Here is a 23,652-nt window from a genome sequence, read left to right as displayed (position 1 = left end):
TCGTCCAAGTATGACTATTATGTAGTGGTAGTTGTCTCCAGCCATCAAACAAGATTGATTTGAAGCAATAGTAGTAGTAGTAGTAGTAGTGGTGGCATGTGATGCAAGAAAGCAAGTGTATGAGCTTATGCAGCATCAGTCAAAAAAAAAAAAAAAAAATCGCACCATTCCCTCCAAATGCCTGTCCAGTTCCTCCTTAAATTTATTTAACCTATCAACTTCCACAACAACAGATGGAAGTTTGTTCCAGTAATTAACCACCTGCTGGCTAAAGGCAAATTTCCGCACATCTATTCTACATCTGTCTTTTCTTAATTTGAATTTATGCTCCCTTAGGTTCGTAATCTGAACAAGTGGAAGGATCCCATCAGAATTCAGTGTGCTCAATCCATTCAAGGCCTGACACACCTCAATCAGATCACCGCGCAGGTGCGTAGTCTCCAGCCACTGCAATTTGCAGAACTTAAACCTCTCTTGGTAAGAGGATCCCTTCATTCCCCTCACCAATCTTGTTGCCCTTCTCTGTACACGCTCAAGTAAATCTACATCCTTCCTAAAATGAGGCCTCCAGACCTGTACACAGTACTCAAGGCATGGCCTGACCATTGTCTTATACAGAGGGACAATCACCTCCTTTTCCCTGCTAGCAAAATTCCTATATATCATTGACAAAACCCGATGACCTGCCCTGGCAGCCTGTCTGCATTGCTCAGAAAACTTCATATCTGACTGCACAATTACTCCCAGGTCTCTTTCATTTTCTACCACCTTAAGTATAGTACTACACAGTTGGTACGTTTCTCTGGGGTTACTTCTACCCATATGCAGTACTTTGCATTTGTCAAGGTTAAACTTCAGTTGCCACTTCTTAGCCCATCTGCCCAAATTATCTAGATCCTGTTGCAGTAGCACACTGCCATTACTGTCATTAACAACTCTGCCAACCTTTGTATCATCTGCAAACTTCGACACTAAGCCTGATATACCTTCATCAATATCATTGATAAATATACAAAACAACAGAGGACCCAACACCGAACCCTGTGGGACTCTACTAATAACATTAGTCCACGAAGAGCAGCACCCATTAATTACTATCCTCTGTCTTCTCCCACTCAACCATCCTTTTATCCATTGTAGCAACTTACCCTTAATACCATTCTGCTCCAATTTGTACAATAGTCTTCCATGCGCAACAGTGTCAAAAGCTTTCCTGAAAGCCAAATACAGTGGAACTTCTCTATTACAAACTTCTATTTAACGAATTTCTCTATATTACGAATTTTTTCGCAAAATATTGCACCTTGAAATGAAATTACATGTAAAATTAACCCCATATAACGAAGTGTTAGTCTCTCTATAACGAATTTTTAAAAAAATTAGCAAAAGCAGTTTTGAAGATTTTTAAGCATTTATTGCTAAACAGTCGTTCAAATATACTGCCTCCTTACTTCCGAAATTGCGCATTAACATCTGGAATTAAATAATCATCCTTTTAGTGAACACTTGTGGCCATTGATGCCCGTAGGAGGGTCTATGTTTCATTTTTGTTACAGTGATTAAACCAAATGGTTTTTCTTAAAAGTGGTCTTAAACTTTACAATAAATAGGGTAGATTTGTAAATTGCTGTTGGCTCAGGGGAAAACGAAATTCGCTGCGGTAAACTTTTAGCATGCTGCGGCGGCAATACATAGAATGCTACCATAGTCAGTTTTTAGTAATGCCTACTGAGTGACATTCACGTCTCACCTCAACTGTACCACACTGCCTTCCTGTCAATCATCATATGGTATGTCCGTTCTCGTCTAACTTGACTCCCAGTAGATGGTTTTCATGAATTTTTTTAAAATTTTTATTTCGTTCGTCGTCAGTCACATAGGCTATATGCTCTTGTATTTTTTTATTACTTTTTTTTTTTCTGAAAAGTAACATACAGCATACATTAATCATACATTTTCTTTCGTGTATATATGAAATCAGAATAAAAGAAATTCACAAAATCGTATATTTCTTCAAAGGGAGTGATACTGTTGAATTGGCAAGCGAATGTCATTGATTAGGCGGTACAGTACTAACAATTCACTATATGGCCAGCGCAGCGAAGTTTGTGGTGTATGTATCGGCAAGAACTGCAGTAGAGTAATTTTTATAATTGCGGAAACAATGTCGAAGAGAAAGTGTTTAAGTATTAATGATAAAGCAAAGATTGTTATGATATTGACCAGGGTTTTAAGAAAAAAGGTGTTGCAGAGAAATATGGCAATCTGCAAGCAGTTTATCTACGATTTTAAAAAAGTCGAGAATCAATTTTAAATGCAATTGAAGGAGGAGCAGACAAGAAGCGAATTAAGTCATGTATATACGAAGATGTTGATAAAGCTGTTCTAAAATGGGTGCAAATGATACGTGAAAAGAATATCCCAATATCGGGCCTAATAATTAAGCAACAAGCTCTGAAATTTGCACAGTGACTGTGCAAATACAAAATTTAATGCGAGCACTTGGTGTCTAGATAAATTTAAGAAGCGCCACAGAATTGTGGAAAAGGTTATTTGTGGAGAAAGTGTTAATGTAAGCGAAGAAGATTGCAACAGTTGGAGGAACAATACCTTAAAGAAGATTTTGGAAGAATATGAGCGTAAGGATGTTTTTAATGCTGACGATATGGGTTTATTCTTTAAATGTTTACCGAATAGAAGACTTGCTTTTAAGGATGATAAATGTTTTGGCGGAAAACAAAGCAAAGAAAGAATCACTGTGCTAGTTGGAGCAAATATGACAGGAACTGAAAAATTAAGACTTTTAGTCATCGGAATATCAAAAAACCCAAGATGTTTTAGAGGCACAAAATCTTTGGAAGTTGACTACACCCATTAATAAAAAAGCATGGATGACAAGTGATATTTTTGAAGAATGGATATTAAAACTAGACAAGCGTATAACAAAAGAAAAAAGGAAAATCGTGTTGGTAACCGACAACTGTCTGGCACATCCTGCCAATATTTCTGCCAAACTTAAAAGTGCGAAGTTGTTTTTACCATCAAACGTAACATCAGAACCCCAGCCAATGGACCAAGGCATTATTAAAAATTTTAAATTTCATTATCGAAAGAGAATAATAATGAAGATTGTCAATGCGTTATCAGAAAATAGAAACTTGGAGGTTACAATTAACCTTAGAGATTGCATCTCTGAACTGACAAAAGTTTGGACAAACGATGTCACTGAATACACTATTCAAAATTGTTTTTCGAAAGCGGGATTTGCATTGAATACAGAAGTCGAACAACGACTGGATGAACAAGATGAACTGCCCCTTTCACAACTGAAAAACTTTTGGATATTATTAGAATCGTCTGGAAACATCGAAAATGAAATAACAATGGATAGTTATGTTTATGTAGATCACAACAGAACATCCAAATGAAGATGAAATACTGCTGAACAGTGTTAGACGCGACCATGATCACGAAGAAATTAACGATGGCGCTGAAGAGACGCATCAGAACAACCCGTAGAAAAGCCAACTCGCGAAGAAATGATTAACGCTTTTAAAATGGTTCGTATGGGTCTACAGTTGTGTGAAAATGTTCCTGATAATTGCTCTGAACAAATGTGAGGTTTTCTTTGAGAATCAGACAATTTTTTAATTGTACTGTGCAAACAAAAATTACAGATTTTTTTTAATTTGTGATGATATTTACTGGCAAAAATTGTGTAAACGTAATTTAAGTAAGTATGTTTTTTAAATAAAATACATTAAAAATAAATGTAGATTCGTTTTAATTTTCTAATTAGATAACAATTTCTAATAAAAAAGATATTCTTTGTATAACGAATTTTTTCGCTGGATTTATCGAATTCGTTATAGGGAAGTTCGACTGTATATGATATCAAAATTATTTTTTGCATCCAGTTCCTTTGTAACCACATCATAATATCCTATCAAATTTGTCAGACAAGGCTTTCCCTTAACAAACCCATCCTGTGTCAGAATTATTGCTGCAGTCTTGTCTAGATGATCCTGCAATGCATCTTTAACCAGTGACTCCATTATTTTACCCGGAACAGAAGTTCAACTAACTGGTCTGTAATTACTCGTGTCACCCTTCGATCCCCCTTTGTGAATTGGGGATACATTTGCACATCTCCAGTCCATTGGAACCTCCCCTGAGTCCAAGGATGCTCTCATAATTATAGCTAAGGGTTTATGCAATGATATGCATAAATCCTGCATATACACACAGTAATCTAAAATCTAATAGGTTCAATGACAGCAAGTGTTCAAGCACTTCATGTTACCAAATTATACAAAAATATTAAATTATATTAGCAGTTTTTTTGTTAACTCTTTGAAATATGTCACAATTATTGGGTACTTGCGCTGGTTTACAGTATCTGGGATTTGAGTAAAAGTATGTGGCAGTTATTTATGCATGTTTACTGATTACTAAACTGAAGCCCGTTTGTTTCTATCATGTAAAGATTTTTCACGATTCATTAACAAAATATTACCTAGGTATTTATACGCAAATGTGTACATAACTATAGTTTCTACAGTGGTTTACAAGTTTTATACCCCTATATTCATAATCAGTATCAAATATTTGCCTCAAATACAACAGATTGTGCATGTTTAACCCTTAACTACACACACACACTGCAAGGTAACCCTTAACTACACACACACACTGCAAGGTAACCCTTAACTACACACAACACTGCAGGGTAACCCTTAACTACACACACACACACACTGCAAGTGGCTCACCTTCCTGGGTCAAGGTCACCTTGACCCAGGAAGGTGAGCCACTAACAATTGCTCTGCATCTGGCAACCCCCCCCCCACACCAGCATTGATTACTATCACCAAATGTTTATAAAATAAATTTAATACAGGTTAATGAATACATGTAAGTGTTTGTCTTTACAGAATCAATGTCACAAAGGATTCATTAATGCCTTATGTAAGTTAAATTAATGCTAAAAAATTATAAGAATATTCATTCATTTAAAATAGGATACTGTTCTAATATTACAATTCTTTTTACAAAGAAATAATTGTTTGTTTGTTTGTTTTTGTAATCTTTGTTAATTTTCTTTAGTTGCAAAAAGACTACACCAATCACCAGGCTGAGTTTTTTTGGTCGTTTTGGTATTCCTCTTTCAAAATTACTGGCGCTAACCTATTGTTGGGCAGTTCAGACAGATGTTGAAGAGGTTCTTAAGCATGTTGATGTGGATATATACGTCATTAGATCTGTATGGCGTGCTCTACAAGAAGTGTGTGCACGAGCTCTTACTTTGAGAGCTGAGAAGTTGGGAGGTGAGGGAAATACTGTAGAGGTTGCATCGTCACAGATAGGAAGATTTTTTGTTCTTGGTGCTTATGACAGAAAGACTACCCTTACACGTTTGAAAGCAATATCAATTTCTGTGGGCTATAATTCACCTGTGTTTCAGAAGAGTTTAGAACCATGGTTACTTCCAGAATCTGTTGTTGTTTCTGATGATGCAAAACTGGAACGACTGAATAATGCAGGTTTTAAACATACTCTTTTAAATACAACTAAACCAAATAATAGTGAAGTTCACTTGAAAAACATCAGAGAATATCTTAAGGAACAGTTATCAGATATGTTTGCACACTTCTGGGCAAATCAGCTAAAGCTCGAGACAATTCAAGGCTTTCTAGAAGAACTTCAATGGAGAGAAAGATTTGGAACAACACCAGTTGTATCATTTTGGAATATATTGAAGGATATTGCTGCCCAGAGCGGAAGAAAAGGTAAGAATGTTTTCGTGTTTATTATATTTTAACATCATTGTTACATTGTTACATGTATTGGAGGTTCTTAATTTATGAACCAATTGTAACCAAGATATGAACCGTTCTATTTGTTTGCAAATATTTTGATTAAAACCTGGAACTTAATTTTTCATAGATAGTGTTATACATGATAGTTAGGTACCACACACCACTGTACAAACTTATTTAAATCATAGTTAAGCCACACTGCTTTATACTTACAAAATAGTAGTAGAAAACAATACAGGTATCCACCACTTTACACTTTAAATTGGGGGCGGTGAAAATAGTGCTAATGAGTCAGTTGACCAGTGAGATTTATCCATAGGAAATAATGCAAACAGTTTTAACTGGTTGTTGTAACCATCTTGCTGATTTTAAGGCACCATTTCTCTGTATAGCAGTATTAAATGTAACAGAAACATTAAAACTTTTAAATATAAATTATGCAATAAAACATAAATATGGTATATGTTTAAGAAAATGCAGAAAAACTTACCTTAAAATTACAGAACCTTATATATATATATATATATATTGTATTTATATTATTCACAATAATAGCTTATGTTATATTAATTTTCACATTGCTCAAAAATACTAAAAATTACTGTAGTATAAATCTAGTGCTCTCCCAAATGTAGTTATTTTAGAATGTCCAATTTAGTTTCTGATAGCTTTTCACCTTGCGTTATTAGCACTAGCTGACTCCATATATGGTAAACTGCGCATAAACAACATATAAACCAGAACTGACTGGAAATCAAAACTAAACTGAAAACAGCATTTCTGAGCAGTGGTACTGAGCGGTATGCAGCTAAAAGCAACTATCTGTACAAGAAAACTCCTTCACAGGAAATGATACTTCCTAAAGAGAATTTTTGTGAACAACATTTCAATAAACTTCAGTTGATTGGAATCTCCAGAGCAGACACTTCCTCTCCATAACACTGTGTTGGTGAGGGGAGAGAAAGTTTCTCCTTGTTATAAATTTGAAATGGTTGAATTGCTGACCAAACTGTAATTTCTGCAAAGCATTTCCAATTTGGCCAGAAATTCAGCCATTTTCTTATTAATTACATTGGTTATTGGTTAAAACTAAATTTTTAGTAGTAAAATCAAGCAACACCTTTCTAAGGTTTGCGCTATAAATTACAGGTGATTGGAAAATCTGTATTAAAGTCTACATACAACTACAAACAAGTGCTGAGTGAACCATATCAGAGGAGGAACTCTTTTTGTACCAGTATAAAACAACAAAAACAATAAAAATGAATAACAAATAGTTTTTTTAATTATTATTTATTTATTTTAAATGCTGGTGTGGCTTGCATTTAATTAGGGGAGGATGAGACTTGTAGGAGATTTTTATAGAGATTCTGACTGGGCACTTAGATTTTAGATGCCTACCTTCTTTTTTTTTCTCATAATAAATTTCCTTATAACATGTGAGGGTATTTGAGATAACTAAAGATTCTGGCAGTTCTTGAACAAATTTGCAGGCTTGCTCTTCGAGCAATCAAAATGTCAAATGTGTCTGAGTTTTCATGTGGTTGTCTCCAGGGTTTCCTCCATACACCGCTGAGTTTTCTGTACTGAGCTGAGCCCAAGCCAGCAGTGTGTGTGTGTAGTGCAAGTTTGTGAAAGTGTAATGTTTGGAAGTGTTCTGTTGTAGGCTGGCAAGCAGGCATTTAGCATCTAGGGAGGTTGTCCAACACTTAATTGGTCATCCCCTGACTCTCATCTCCAGCCATGTGGAGGCACACCTGTTTCTACTATCAGCGGCTCTTGCTGGCTTCCACAGAGAGTATCTGTGGGTGCCAAGTGGTGTTGAAAGGAGAGGGTAGATAGTAGGAGAAGTTTGGGATGGGGGTTTGGCTGGGGAAAGAGTAGCCAGAGAGGGGATGAAAACAAGAGGCATCTCCTGGAGTAGGAAGTTGTTTGTTTGTTATTTGGTTTTTAGGAGCATTAGCAACTAAGGCCATATTGCTCCGGGATTATGTGGTGGTCATTCCCTGATCTTTCTGTATCCTCCGTATTTGGTGGTGATGGGCTCGAACCCCGTCATTCCCTGATCTTTCTGTATCCTCCGTATTTGGTGGTGATGGGCTCGAACCCCGGTCTAATCAAGAAGCGTGTGCTACGCACTGCTGCTCCTTCCCACCTGGCTACGGAAGTGCCTGGAGTAGGAAGAGAGAAGCTGTGGAAGCCAGACAAAAGAAGATTTGAGGACAGTGGGTTGATCATACCCTGAAAAGGGATCATCAGGTCCACCTGATGGGGTGGGTCCCTGGAGGGTTGGTGGCCCAGGCAGTCTGCCAGATGGAAATCAGTTCACAACTGATTCTTTTCTTCTCTTCTTGGATAGTATTGTGCATATCCAGAATTATGTTGTTACTGCTGCATGGGAGGTTCTGTCTTTTGTGGTATATTAAATAATGGTATGCCTCCTCAAGGTGAAGTGGTAACTTGCCAGACAGGACCTGCAGCACAGGAGTATAAACTGTTCTGGAGGTCATAAGGAGAATGGTGGGTTGTGCTTGGGCTAATTTTCGTTTTACTGCTATGCTCTTCAAGCAGTGCCAAGCTCATCCCTACTTCTATCAGTTATTTTAAAGGCAATGGGAATGGCTCAGCCAACACCACCCATATTTCTACCAGATGGTCATTTGAGGGTGATTAAAAAAGATTGAGAAAACTTAAATTTAAAAATATATGCAGTGTATTGTCATTACTTTGATATTGGATTATTCAAAATATAATATATTTCATATTTACTGCATATTTACACAGGGTTTTATATGCAGTACAGATAACTCAAAATAAGTCCACAGTGAAATTTGAAGTCTGATTTGGGTCCTGTGACTTGTGAATAGTTTATCTAATCTGAAAAAAGTGCTGAAACCAGCTATAATGAAAATGTGCTAGCTTTCAGTATATTGTATCTGTCACCTTTAAATTTTTGATTTCTATCCAATTTTCCCAGAATTGCATGTGGAATCATGAGAAATTCTTGCACTTCTAACTTATGCATAAGTTAGAAGAGCAAGAATTAATTCCATTTTGATTAATTCCATTAATTAATCCATTTTGCTCACACCACTGAAACTAAAATAAACACTGATTGCTAATGCAACGCATATGATTTCCCCACACAGGTGCTGTATATCTGACTTGAAATTAATGGCATGCATGCACTCAATATGAGAGAGAATGATAATGATGTTCTTCAGAGAAAAGATATAATTTTGCACTCAAAAATTTTAAAAAATTAACTATTCCTAAGGAATTCACAATGAAGAATGTGAAATCTTTTTCAGTTACTCACGTAATAATAAACACTGTTTCGTTTTTGCTGCCATAATAGTTTTGTGGCTCAATGCAGGCACACTATGTTGTTTATGAAGTTTAATTATAATTATACCCAACTGTTGAGAATATTCATATTTTGGGATATAGTTTGCTGTTTAATACTTGTAATTCTTGCAGAAAAGGTGATCGTTCTCTCTTTTAGTACTGTTGCTTACTCAGAACTTCTTAACTTAGTGCAAATGGCGCTTGCTGATTAGAATTGCCTAGCATATCATAGAGCATCTGCATGACCCAATGATCAGTTTGACATTACTTTAGAACAGTTTGGAATGAAGATAAAGAGAGAAGATTCCCAGTGTGTGAATACATCTGGAAAAATGTGCATTTGATTATAATTTTAAAATTCTTCCTCACTTGCATAAATTCATTTAAAAAAAAATTTTTTTTTGTGTATACCAAGTCACTGTTTATGGGAGAAGTTAACCATGAAAGCTGCTTCATGAGCATTCCTCATTTTCATTATTACTTTGCTGTGCCAAGTTAAAAGACAAAAGATATAAAAATTATATGGCATACCTCCACATCCGAATAGGAAGTTCTAACATCCTGCAAATCAGTATTATGTATTTTTTTGTTATTTTTTATTTATTTATTTATTATTATTTATTACTTATTTTTTTTGGTGCATGTCATCTTTTTCTTTCAATTAGCTAACGGTTTCATGAATGGTTTACCTCTTCTGTAGAGAAAGAAAGGGATTTGAGAGTTATGATGTGGTTGGACATGAAGTTCTTCAAGCAATGCAAAAGGCAGCAAGGAAAGCCCATGTTGTCTTATCAATGATTTATCAAACATTGGCTTGTAGAGATAAGGGGGTCATAATTCCACTGTATAAGGCAATTGTAAGACTACACCTAAAAAAAAAAAAAAATCAGGTTTCATGAAAGGATCCAAAGATGGACAACACGCATTGTGAAATCAGCAAAAGGGCATCCATATGAGGAAAGACTTTTGAATGTGTAGGCTACAGAGCTTGGTAATTGGGTACCTTAGAGGAGACCTGACTGAAGTGTGTAAGGTTCTGAGAAAATAAAATGAATTAGGTTTAATTTCCAGTTATAAATGATTCTAGGACTAAGGGCCATAAATTCTAATTATGAGGAAATAAGTTTAGACTGGATTGCAGGATGTTTTATTTTAGACAGCAACCTGTTAATTACTAGGATAAGTTGCCTCCATTGGTAGTTGAGCTTGGAGAAATTCAGAGGTCAGTAAATAACATTAAAATGAAAGGTTATGAAATACATGAGCAGCATTGTTTTGTTTTTGATGGCTAATTTTTCTATCCTGAAGGGGGGTGAATTTTCTATTGGGCCAATTTTCTTAGAGAATGAATGTAAGGTAAGTTGCTTAGCTTGCTTTTTATCAGATCATCCAGTTTTCTTGTGAACATGCAGCTTCTTTCAATGTCAGAAACTATTTTAATCAAAATTTAAAATTTCGATTTTTATTTCAATAATTCAGGCGGAAAGCACAGACCACAAAAAATACAGAACAATACATTCAAATATATTAAATAATTTTTATGTACAATGATATTTATTCATACTTAACATATGTATTTGAAGATTCAATGCACAAGGCATAATATGATATGGGTTTAAATTAACTATATAATGTCGTTGTAGATACACCATAGTTTACCCATAAATTAAACTACGTATGTGTAATGTGAAGGCATTGTTTTTAATTGTATCTCATATTGTGGCTACCTTCACAACGAGAGGCGCCTCCGTAGCCAGGTGGGAAGGAGCAGCAGTGCGTAGCACACGTTTCTTGATTGACCGGGGTTCGAGCCCGTCACCACCAAATACGCAGGATGCGGAAAGGTCAGGGAATGACCACCGCATATCCCGGAGCAATGTGGCCTTAGTTGCTAATGCTCCTAAAAACCAAATAACAAACAAACAAACAAACAAACCTTCACAACGAGATACCAGGTATTGCACTACTTTGAATAAGTAACGATTCTCTGGTAGAGAAGACTACCATTATTTATTTTCAGTGGATAATAATAACATTTATTCTCAGTGGATACCACCACGGATGGTGGTATTCACTGAGAATAAATTCTAGTGAATTATGCTAGTGAAAAAGTGCAAAAAAGTGGCACTTGGGTTTTCCTTGCTTAAATTCAAATTTTCATGTATATAATGGCAGACAAAGTGTCATATAAATATGAATGCCATTGAAACACATGTAGTACTTTAAAATTTTACTGTTTGTAGTCACATGATTAAATTATATATACTGCAGTTAAAAACCAGTTATCCTTTGAATAATGTGTAATAATTCCTCTGCAGTCACAATCCTTGGAGCTGAACCAGAGAAGGAAGAAACTGAAGAAATTACAGTTTCAGCATCAGATAATGAAGATAACATAATTCCAGTTAGCAGTATACCAAGTGAAAAAGCTATGAAACGACCACCATCTGAAGATAATTCTGCATTGAATGTACCCAAAAAGAAAAAAAAAAGTAAGTACTTTTACATATCTTCCTAGATTTCTAGAAACTGTTTCTTTTTACAGTTTTACAGGAAGTATACTTTTCTTCCTGATTTCAGCAAGTTTATGTTGTGTTTTAAAAATATGGGCCCCAAATTATTGAGATAAGTTTAGTGATGTCTTTAGGTGGCTATATTCATATTTTTGAATGCTCCAAAGTGAAACGAGAAAAAAAAAATGTGCCTCGAACCAGTTTTGCAAATTTCTAACTACCCCCAACCTAATTATTTACAAAAAAATCAGAGCCAAAGCAAGAAAAATAGGAAGAAAGCAAAACGTGATGCCTGGATTAACGTCGTCTCAACTATTAACAAAAATACTGAAACTCAAATTATCTGGACAAAAATACAAGCTCTCAATGGGAAATTTCTACCGCTGCAATCTCCAATAATACAATGCAGCGGGCAGGACTTATCCTCTCCTGCTGACATTGCAAATGCTTTAGCAGAATCTTTTTATAACACTTCTGCCTCTTCCTCCTATGTGACCTCCTTTCAATGCATTAAAACTAATGAATAATGTCATATATTTAATTTTTTAACTAGACTCTCACTTCGTATAACCAGCCATTTACTCTAGCTGAGCTCAAAGAATCTCTGAACAGAGCAGCAAGACCAGATGGCATTCACTACAGTATGCTGAAGCATCTATGTGAGGCCGATCTCTACATACTATTACTCTTTTATAACTGGATCTTCTCAGAAAATACATATTTGATGTCATGGCATCATTCCTATATTTGTTCTATTCCAAAACCAGCCAAAGATCCTTCTAGTTCAGAATTACAAACCAATATCATTGACAAGCTGTTTGGGCAAAATCTTTGAAAGGATAGTGCATAAGAGGCTCACCTGGATTCCAGACTCCCAAAATCTACTTTCTGATCACCAGCATGGCTTCCTTAAAAACAGGTCCACCCTAGATTTATTTGTAAAAATTGAATCTAACATTCATAATGCCTTCATCAGGAGACAACATCTAGGATGGTCAATCTGAATATTCATAAAGCATTTTACACCACGTGGCGTCATGGTATTATTAAAGATATGCATCATTGCCATTGGAGCTGAGAGGCTACCTCCCTTTAATAATTCAGAACTTTTTAAAATTGTGCACATTTCAAGTCCGTTATAAAAACGTGTCATCCATGCCATGGATGACACACATTGACATACCCTCATCCATCTTTATAGAGTTCTCATCAGGTCTTGCTTGGACTATGGTTCTCCAATGTATGATTCTGTGAGGAAAAGCACTTTAGAACGATTAAACACCATCTAGCACATTGCTCTTAGAGTTGTTCTAGGGACTTTCAGATCCTCTCTGGTTCAGAGCCTTTACATTGAAGCCCATGAACCTCCCTTACATCTTTGCAGAAAAACATTACTTCTGATGTGTGCCGCAAAAATCTACAGTCTTCCCGCTCACCCTTGTTGGAAATGTCTGTACAATACCGAATGTGAGTCATTTTACAAAGTAAACCTAATGAAAACCGACCCACTCCACTTAGATTTAAGGAACTGGCTCAATCATGGAATATAGAAATCAGTAATGTATTTCAGGACACGACACCATCAGATCCACCCTGGACAAATATCTGTGCAATATATGATGACTATTTTCAACAGTGGGGAAAGAACATCCTGTCTCCTTCCAGTATCGCACAGTTACATGCAACTTACTCTCTTTCTAATTCAAAGGCATGTGAAATCTATACAGATGGATCAAAAACTGAGACCCAAGTAGGTGCTGCAGCAATCTTCACTTCATTCACCACTTCTGTCTCATTACCTGTAGAATGCAGTATCTTCATTGCTGATCTTTATGCTATAAACTTAGCTGTGGATCATATCATTGAACTTCTAATTCCACCTGCTTTAATATACACTGACTCACTCAGTGCTGTCTCCACCATAAGCAGTAATACCAACTCCTCTCACCCTGTAATAAAAGAAATACATTCTAAATTACTTGCGTGTAATCAGTCAAACCAAACTGTGACATTCTGTTGGATCCCAGGTCATTCTGGGACAGCAGGAAATGAAAAAGCAGATCTTGTCGCCAAACCACCAGATACTTCTATATTAAAGACTTTTCAAGTTCCATATACTGATTTCAAACTAATCATCTGTAAAGCACGTCACAATAACTGGTCAATATTTTGGAGGGTTATCCAGGGAACAAACTTTACCGAATAAAATCAGGTCCAAAGCTGTGTCTCTCCAGTTTTCGAAAAAGCAGACAAGAAGAAGTAATTTTAGGAAGGCTAAGAATTGGGCATACTCACCTCACACACCTCTATCTATTAATGAATGACAGCACTCCTCATTGCACATGAAGTCACGTGCAACTGACTATTCGTCATTTTTGTGGACTGTCCTCACCTTCTCAATATCTGCTCAAACGGCTTTAAATCATGTGCTAATGCACAGTCTTCACTAACATTAATGCATATTCTTGGAGATGACTCTAATAAAACAGAACTGTTTGCCTTCCTAAATAACATAGGAATATACCATAAATATAACAGGTATTACAATAAAGTTAGTATTTCGTATTAACCGTTAGAAAGACACAATATGGCCCTAGCAGCCTATGTGTCATTAAATTTCATCACAACAACAAAAACTGTCCCAACCTTGGCCATGAGTAGGCATATCAGAGTCCACTTTCTACCAGAGACACTGTGCAGATGGTCATGTAAAATGCTATGGGCAGACCCATAACTAATTCCCACTGCCATCTGCAATGAAATTAATTGTCACTCAGCACCAGCTGCTTAACCTTTGCAACAGTCTCACTGCCCACTGTCTGTGGATGTTGATGGCCTTTCTTCTCTTGGCTCGTCAAAGATACTTGTACGACTGCACTGGGACTCCCATTTCCACATTTTTACAGTGTCACAGGATGGACGATTCTGCCCATGCACAGCTTTCATTTCTTCTTCAATTTTCTGAGCTTTCTTGCCCTGCAAAAATGCAGGAACTTGATCACTGCACGATACTCCACTTTGTCACCATAGCATTCTTCCTCAGATTCCGGGTTCCATTTCTGGTGTACGATCACCTATGAGAATGAAATTTCACATGTTTGTTATTGAATATGTAGACAACTTATATTAAAAACTGCATCTTCCTACTGATGTTTTATCTAGGTCAGGGTATGAACTTTTTGATATCCCCCTCATATGTCTAATCACTAATCATACGGTTTTGTTTAGATGTTGTTTTGTTTTGCTTTGCTTCAGGTAGATTTCCTCTTTCTTTCTCTGAGAATCTCAGAATAAGGGCTAATGGATAAAATACAATTCGCTCCCAGTCGTCATCAATCTCACAGAGCTTATCAGTGAGGTTAATGGCTGAAAGGATGTGTTATATATCGATTGTACTCATATATTTTAGAGGAGGCTCTTCATCCTTTTCTTTCTCCTTCTTCTGTTCCCTTAATTCTTTAGCCAACTCTTCTTAGTCTTCATTGGACAGCTGCTGTCCATGGCTATCCAACAGCTCTGTTACATCTTCGGCTCTAACCTCATCCAACTCTGCCCCTTGCACCAGCCTGCTAATGTCTTCAACAACGTTCCCCACTCATGCATAAATTGTGGAAGAAGTTTGCGCCACACTGCATTCAAACAGTTCACTGACACTTCCTCCCAAGCTGCGTTGATGTTATTAATGCCCTTCAAAACAAATGAGCGCCGGTAATCCCTGATAGTATTGTCTGACCTGTTCAAAACTCTCACCATTTCCATGAAGGTTTGGAGAAGGTAATAGGCTTTAAGGTTGCTATAATCCCCTGGTCAATTGGTTGCAAAATTCAACATTAAAAATGAGGTCAGGAGGATAATTACCCTCCTGTATAGTGGCTCGAAACTGCAGGAAATGCTACAGCTGCCTCAGATATAAATCACATGAACCGTCCCTTGATACCTAAAAAATGTTTCATCATCACTCTTTTTTATTTAAGATCTTCAAAAATTGTCTTTGCCTTATCAGTATTCAGCCTTATTTTTTGATTTAAATCATCCATTCATTTGTGTCACAGTTACTGTCGTAGCACGCTGCATTGACTGTTTTATTTTATCTGCATTTTTCATTATTTTACTCACAGTCAATGGAGGCAATTTCATACTTCTACACACATTAGGATGTGTCTGACCATCTTCCATTCCACGAATTAACTCCATCTTTTTTTTTTCCAATGTGACTTTTTAGCAACATTTTCACATTCACTTGACTTTACTGCACTTCTCTTACTAGACATGGTGGCTCTTATTTTATTAATTTAAGCAACAATTTTTAAGTAAAACTCACAAAAAATTCACTGTAGAATAGTAGCCCAACAATAGCACACCAACAAGCAAACAGTGTTCCTCTCTTATTTCTGGCCATCTCATCCCTGATTGGCTTAGGTGGTAGATGAGGATAGTCAGTGGTGTGCTGGTAAATTTTTAACAACCAGTTCACCCTTTTTTAACAACTCCCACCCTCTTTGGAAACTATGAGGTGGTTTCTCCCTTTGTGAGAATTACAACCCCCCCCCCCCCCCAAAGTATAAATGAATTCCATTATCAGCAAACATTCTCTTAAATTTGCCTGGGCTGCTTCTTCTTAGAGTAAGGACCTTATCAGGTTCACGACAATTCTATAAACATGAAATCTATGACAAATAAGCATGAAATATCATTACTTTAAGAAGAAGCTGGCCAAGAAAAATTAAGCGGATGGTTGTTGGAAATAATATTCCTGTAAAATTGCTATTGGAGATAATCCCTACGTAGGCTGCTGCGTAAGGAAAGGGGGCAAGGGAAAGGAAGCAAAGGGTGTTGAAATAAATGTACCCTGGCTGAATTTTCCATGTCACTATCTTATTGCTCAAATGCTGCTAGCCATTGTGGATTGAAGTGCATGCCACTCTACAGTTTATAGTCATTGTTGGTTTTACAACCATTTCACAAAATCCTTGAAAATTTAGCAATCAGCTTGCACAAGCTGTCTCCTGCACACCACTAGGGATAGCTCTTATCTCTGATTGACTGTGCTGTTTCTTTACATCATATCCAGTATTTATAGTTGTGCATTTTTGAAATTTTTTAATATTTTTGGCCTTTTTGTTTCAAAACCTCATTATTGTGAATCATCACAAAACAAACCATCTTAAAACGTGAGCTACCTGTATATATATTTCGTATGCGAAGAATGTATTATTGTATTTATACTTTAATTTCATATATGGAGAAAGTGTTATTTATTTCTATTTCGATGATTTTTGTCACCTAATGATATAAGAATTATAATTTTTTCTCCCCTTTTTGGTGTGGTTTCTACGAAAGAGATGACTGAATTACTTGAACAGCAATGTCAGGTGATAAAAGGAAGGAGCATTATTTTTAAGGATGGAATTTAGATTATCCACATCACAGATCACATAAAAGGTTATTTCAGTTTTAAAATTTACAGCAGAGACACAAATTTTTTAAATTACGTATCTTTTATTTAATATCAGCTTGCACAAGCTGATATTAAATAAAAGATATTGCACATCAGATATTTGTCTATGAATAGACTTAGTGCAGATTTATTATATTAAAATTTAAAAAGGTTAATGTTATATCATTTTTGAGGTCATAAACAGTTACTTCAAACTTGTAATAATTCAACACTTCAACATGCCGAAAATATTTGCTTGAATAATTATACCAATATTTATGGAAGACCACACATTATAACCTCCCTTATGTGGACTTCTTCAGTGGGATGGGGAGTGTTACATTTATATAGTTTGTATATAGTTTATACAAAGTTATATAGTTTGCTAAATAAAATATAGTTTGCTTAATAAAATATAGTTTATACAAAGTTATATAGTTTGTTAAATAAAATCTTTAACAAATGAAAATTGGTAAATTAAGTTATATTAGGAAAATATAAACATACAGTGAATCAGTGGAACTCTTCCAAAAGTGTGTAGGAACATTATGGTCATTGTCTGGGCAAGGTTTCTGTAGATTATTTTTTCTGTGCAGTGCTCCTCTTGTTCTGGAAATTTTAGCAGTGGTGTGCCACTATCTGAAGTTTCACAGTGAAACTTCTCCTAACTGACACCTCTCTACAACGGACATTTTCAAATTCCCCAACTCTCCTCTATTGGTTTTAATGTGTAGTAGTAGTAGTGGCATGTGATGCAAGAAAGCAAGTATGAGCTTATGCAGCATCAGCCAAAAAAAAAAAAAAAAAAAAACCCATTCCCTCCAAATGCCTGTCCAGTTCCTCCTTAAATTTATTCAACCTATCAACTTCCACAACGACAGATGGAAGTTTGTTCCAGCAATTAACCACCCGCTGGCTAAAGGCAAATTTCTGCACATCTATTCTACATCTGTCTTTTCTTAATTTGAATTTATGCTCCCTTAGGTTCGTAAACAAGTGGAAGGATCCCATCAGAATTCAGCTGCTGAACCCATTCAAGGCCTTATACACCTCAATCAGATCACCGCGCAGGTGCCTAGTCTCCAGCCACTGCAGTTTGCAGAATTTAAGCCTCTTAAACAGTGATATCAACTGACGATGTTACCAACAGTAAATTCTAAGTGGGAAGCATTCAAGGAATTAATCGTGGAAGCTACTAAAAGGTTCATACCTATTAAGAAATATTGTTCAAGGTTTAGGCCTAAATGGTTGTCAAATGAACTAATGAGACTCGTAACAGAGAAGAAAAATGCATGGGATGCATATAAATTATCAAGCGACTCAGAAGCCTATGGCAGATAAGTTAATCTGTAATCAGGTCACAAAGGAGGTTCGGCAGGCAAAGGCTGATTACGAGAAATCCTTGGCAAAAGATGCTAAGAAAAACAGCAAGGATTTCTTTACTTATATAAACTCTAAAAGGAAGGGGATGAATCTGATTGGTCCACTTGACATCGATGGTTCGACTGTTGATGATCCTGCTCAAATAGCAAACAAACTGAATGAGTATTTTGCATTTACATTCACATGTGAGGAATTATTAAGGTTTGGAAATGACAGAAGGTTATCAAATTGTAGCAGGTACTTAATGATTTTGTAATAGCTGAAAGCAAAGTGGAGGAGAAATTGTTGAAGTTAAACATAAGAAAAGCACCTGGGGTGGATGGGATCTATCCAGTTATATTAAAGGAGGCGGCAAAGCAACTAAGCAAACCCTTAGCCATAATTATGAGAGTGTCCTTGGACTCAGGGGAGGTTCCCACGGACTGGAGATGTGCAAATGTATCCCCAATTCATAAAGGGGGATCGAAGGGTGACACGAGTAATTACAGACCAGTTAGTTTAACTTCTGTTCCTGGTAAAATAATGGAGTCACTGGTTAAAGATGCATTGCAGGATCATCTAGACAAGACTGCAGCAATAATTCAGACACAGCATGGGTTTGTTAAGGGAAAGTCTTGTCTGACAAATTTGATAGATATTATGATGTGGTTACAAAGGAACTGGATGCAAAAAATAATTTTGATATCATATACTTGGATTTCAGGAAAGCTTTTGACACTGTTGCGCATGGAAGACTATTGTACAAATTGGAGCAGAATGGTATTAAGGGTAAGTTGCTACAATGGATAAAAGGATGGTTAAGTGGGAGAAGACAGAGGGTGGTAATCAATGGGTGCTGCTCTTCTTGGACTAACGTTATTAGTGGGGTCCCACAGGGTTCGGTGTTAGGTCCACTGTTGTTTTGTATATTTATCAATGATATTGATGAAGGTATATCAGGCTTAATGTCGAGGTTTGCAGATGATGCAAAGCTTGGCAGGGTTGTTAATGACAGTAATGGCAGTGTGCTACTGCAACAGGATCTGGATAATTTGGGCAGATGGGCTAAGAAGTGGCAACTGAAGTTTAACCTTGACAAATGCAAAGTACTGCATATGGGTAGAAGTAACCCCAGAGAAACGTACCAACTGTGTGGTACTACACTTAAGGTGGTAGAAAATGAAAAAGACCTGGGAGTAATTGTGCAGGCAGATATGAAGTTTTCTGAACAATGCAGACAGGCTGCCAGGGCAGGTCATGGGGTTTTGTCAATGATATATAGGAATTTTGCTAGCAGGGAAAAGGAGGTGATTATCCCTCTGTATAAGGCAATGGTCAGGCCACGCCTTGAGTACTGCGTACAGGTCTGGAGGCCTCATTTTAGGAAGGATGTAGATTTACTTGAGCGTGTACAGAGGAGGAGGGCAACAAGATTGGTGAGGGGAATGAAGGGATCCTCTTATCAAGAGAGGCTTAAGTTCTGCAAATTGCAGTGGCTGGAGACTAGACACCTGCGCGGTGATCTGATTGAGGTGTATAAGGCCTTGAATGGGTTCAGCACGCTGAATTCTGATGGGATCCTCCCACTTGTTCAGATTACGAACCTAAGGGGGCATAAGTTCAAATTAAGAAAGGACAGATGTAGAATAGATGTACGGAAATTTGCCTTTAGCCAGTGGGTGGTTAATTGCTGGAACAAACTTCCATCTGTCGTTGTGGAAGTTGATAGGTTGAGTAAATTTAAGGAGGAACTGGACAGGCATTTGGAGGGAATGGTGTGATTTTTTTTTTTTTTTTTTTTTTTTTGGCTGATGCTGCATAAGCACATACACTTGCTTTCTTGCATCACATGCCACTACTGCTACTACTCTCTTGGTAAGAGGATCCCTTCATTTCCCTCACCAATCTTGTTGCCCTTCTCTGTACACGCTCAAGTAAATCTACATCCTTCCTAAAATGAGGCCTCCAGACTTGTACGCAGTAATCAAGGCATGGCCTGACCATTGCCTTATACAGAGGGACAATCACCTCCTTCTCCCTGCTAGCAAAATTCCTATATATCATTGACAAAACCCCATGACCTGCCCTGGCAGCCTGTCTGCATTGCTCAGAAAACTTCATATCTGACTGCACAATTACTCCCAGGTCTTTTTCATTTTTTCTACCACCTTAAGTGTAGTACCACACAGTTGGTACGTTTCTCTGGGGTTACTTCTACCCATATGCAGTACTTTGCATTTGTCAAGGTTAAACTTCAGTTGCCACTTCTTAGCCCATCTGCCCAAATTATCTAGATCCTGTTGCAGTATACACACTGCCATTACTGTCATTAACAACCCTGCCAACCTTTGTATCATCTGCAAACTTCGACATTAAGCCTGATATACCTTCATCAATATCATTGATAAATATACAAAACAACAGTGGACCTAACACCGAACCCTGTGGGACTCCACTAATAACATTAGTCCAAGAAGAGCAGCAACCATTGATTACCACCCTCTGTCTTCTCCCACTTAACCATCCTTTTATCCATTGTAGTGTTTTCAGCTTCTGTCTAGCGGATATTCTCTGTAGCCGACGCGGACAGGCAATCTGCACTGTTTCGTTTAGATTAGCATTTAATTTGATCTCCCCATAACGGACAGCGGATGAGCTCACGGCCCTTTTTCTAGGAACGTTTCTTCCATGTATTGCCTCAATCGTGTGTTTATTTTCTATTTCCGATTCTCTGAATTTTATCAAGTTTTACGTCGCGGTTCTAAACCCTTTTTCAAGAATTTTAAGGCACGTGTAAAACTTCTGATGAATTCGGTGTGTTCAGGGCGGGGGGAATTTTGTCGGCCTTTCGTGTTTTGAGTTTCAGTTTTCAGTTTTGTTCAGTGTTGTGTGAAGTGCACAATGTCTTCTGATAAAGTCGAATTCATTAATGCGTATGATCGGCAAAAAAATAGTGTTCGCAATCTCACTGCAAAATGCAAAATCGGGAAGACGCAGGTAAGCGACATCCTAAAGAAAAAAAATGAACTGCTGAAACAATTTTGGCAACACGTAAATAATCGGGTTCAAAAATCATTCCCGAAAACTTCAAATTGACAATGTTACTTGTGAGTGGTTTTGTCGCGCACGTGCTAAAAAAATTCCCATTAATGGGCCTATTATTAGGGAAAAGGCTTTGGAGGTTGCAAAATCTATGGGAGTAAATGAGTTCAAAGCTTTTGTGGGATGGCTAGACAAGTTCAAAAGTCTACCTAAAATTTCTTGGAAAACCGTAAGTGGTGAAGGTGGATCTGTTGATACTGGGGTTGTAACAGAGTAGACCGTCAAATTGGAAGATTTATGTCGTGATTTTGAAGCTAAGGATATATACAACTGTGATGAAACAGGGTTGTTTTTTAAACCTCTTCCTGAAAAAACAATGAGTCTAAAAAACGAAAAGTGCCAGGGCGGAAAAATTTCTAAGGAACGCTTGACTGTACTATTGTGTACAAATATGCTGGGAGACTTTGAACAACCTCTTGTTATAGGAAAACCACAAAATCCTCATTGTTTCAAGGGCATAAAGTTGAATCTTTTGAATGTTGACTGGAAGTCTAATAAAAAAGCGTGGATGACACGAGATATCATGAGTGAATGGATAAGTCACTTTAACCAAAACATGATTCGTCAAAACAGAAAAATTATTCTTTTCATGGATAATGCTGCATCTCACCTGCACATTGAATTGTATCATTCAAATCGTTTTTCTGCCACCAAACACATCTGCAGAGTGTCAGCCCTTGGATCAAGGGATAATAAAAAATTTTAAACTTCACTACAGAAAATGTGTTTTAAGACATCTCATTGCAAACATGAACGATGTAACATGTGCGAATGACCTTGCAAAGAATCTCAGCATCCTAGATGCGATTCAATGGATTTCCTCTTCAGTAAACGCAATTAGAAAACAAACTGTTGTGAACTGTTTTGTAAAGTCTGGCTTCTCAAACGCAAAAATTGAAGTTGTGAACAGCAATGTGGAGCACCAAGAAGAACAAAAACTTCAACATCTATTGATAATGCACGATACTTCCGCTACAAGTGACCCTGGCTACAAAGATATAGACTCAAACCTCACTACAGAAGATGGTGGTCTAGATATCAACATTTTCATCGATATTTTTCAAGAAGTTCCTCATGAGGATGAAGAAATGGAAGGAGGTCATTCTGTCGAAGAACATATTAACGACGAACCACCGATGAAAATAGAAGAAGTGCTTGTACAAATCAATTGTTTAAAAATGTTTTTTGCCGCTGAAGAAGATACTGAAGGACTTTCGATGGTTTCTTCACTTCAAACAAATGTTGCAAACAAAATTATCAGCCGGAAGAAGTTGCAGAAGAAAATAGGTGATTACTGTATGTATTTTTCTTAAGATAAAGTCATAATATGCATAGCACAATTGTATGTATATTATTTACAAAAATATTGTGCAAAATCTGTATATAATTTAATTTAATTTTACATTAATCGTTTAACGATTTTTCTTTATCTCTTGTGTATGTAATTGTATATTATTTACAAAAATATTCTTCAAAATCTGTATAAATTTTAATTTAATTTTACATTAAATGTTTAACGATTTTTCTTTCTTTCTTTTTTTTTTTTGTCTCCCTCAGACTTCTTGTTAGCGGACACTTCTCTCTAACGGACAAATTTTCGTTCCCCATGGCTGTCTGTTAAAGGGAAGTTTCACTGTATTGTCTTTGGGAGTGAGAATTCACTTGTGGATGGGCTGCTCAGTTGGAGATGGCAAGTGTAGGACTGGCAACATTTTCTCTCTATAGCTTGGCATTAGTTTGCATTCAACGTTGCAAATATTGTAATGTCCATTTGCTTCATTGACGAGCACTCTCATGGAAGTAAGAAAGCGATGTTCATTTCTTTTTTGGTAGTGGGAAGTGACACGATCTAGTATGGCAGGGATTAGCTTTCTCTGTTCTGTTTATGTTGGAAGGATTTTGTCAAACATGGTACATCTTGTGGAATAATCCTCATACCAAATATCATAGCAAACGAACACCATTCTTTTGCTATGATATTTGGTCCTCTACCCTTTTTAGTTATTTTAGATCAAAGCTATGACTTTTCTTTGTAATTGGACATTTATATTTATTATCTTTATTGAGGGAT

General features: G+C 36.7%; 1 protein-coding gene across 2 annotated transcripts in view; it reads left to right on the top strand.

Annotated features, from left to right (window-relative positions):
* Window positions 1-23,652, top strand: part of row (zinc finger domain-containing protein relative of woc) — a 287,029-nt gene that overhangs the window by 122,601 nt on the left and 140,776 nt on the right. For both annotated transcript variants that reach the window (XM_090389220.1, XM_090389221.1), the window contains exons 8-9: window positions 5,107-5,789; window positions 11,486-11,659. In XM_090389220.1, coding sequence (XP_090245346.1) covers window positions 5,107-5,789; window positions 11,486-11,659 — 857 coding nt within the window. The remainder of the gene's footprint in view (window positions 1-5,106; window positions 5,790-11,485; window positions 11,660-23,652) is intronic.

The sequence above is a fragment of the Mastigoproctus giganteus genome, chromosome 14, assembly GCF_048544385.1.
Source record: "Mastigoproctus giganteus isolate SK-2022 chromosome 14, ASM4854438v1, whole genome shotgun sequence".
Taxonomy (NCBI): Eukaryota; Metazoa; Arthropoda; class Arachnida; order Uropygi; family Thelyphonidae; genus Mastigoproctus; species Mastigoproctus giganteus.
This window is presented reverse-complemented; position numbering and strand designations above follow the sequence as displayed.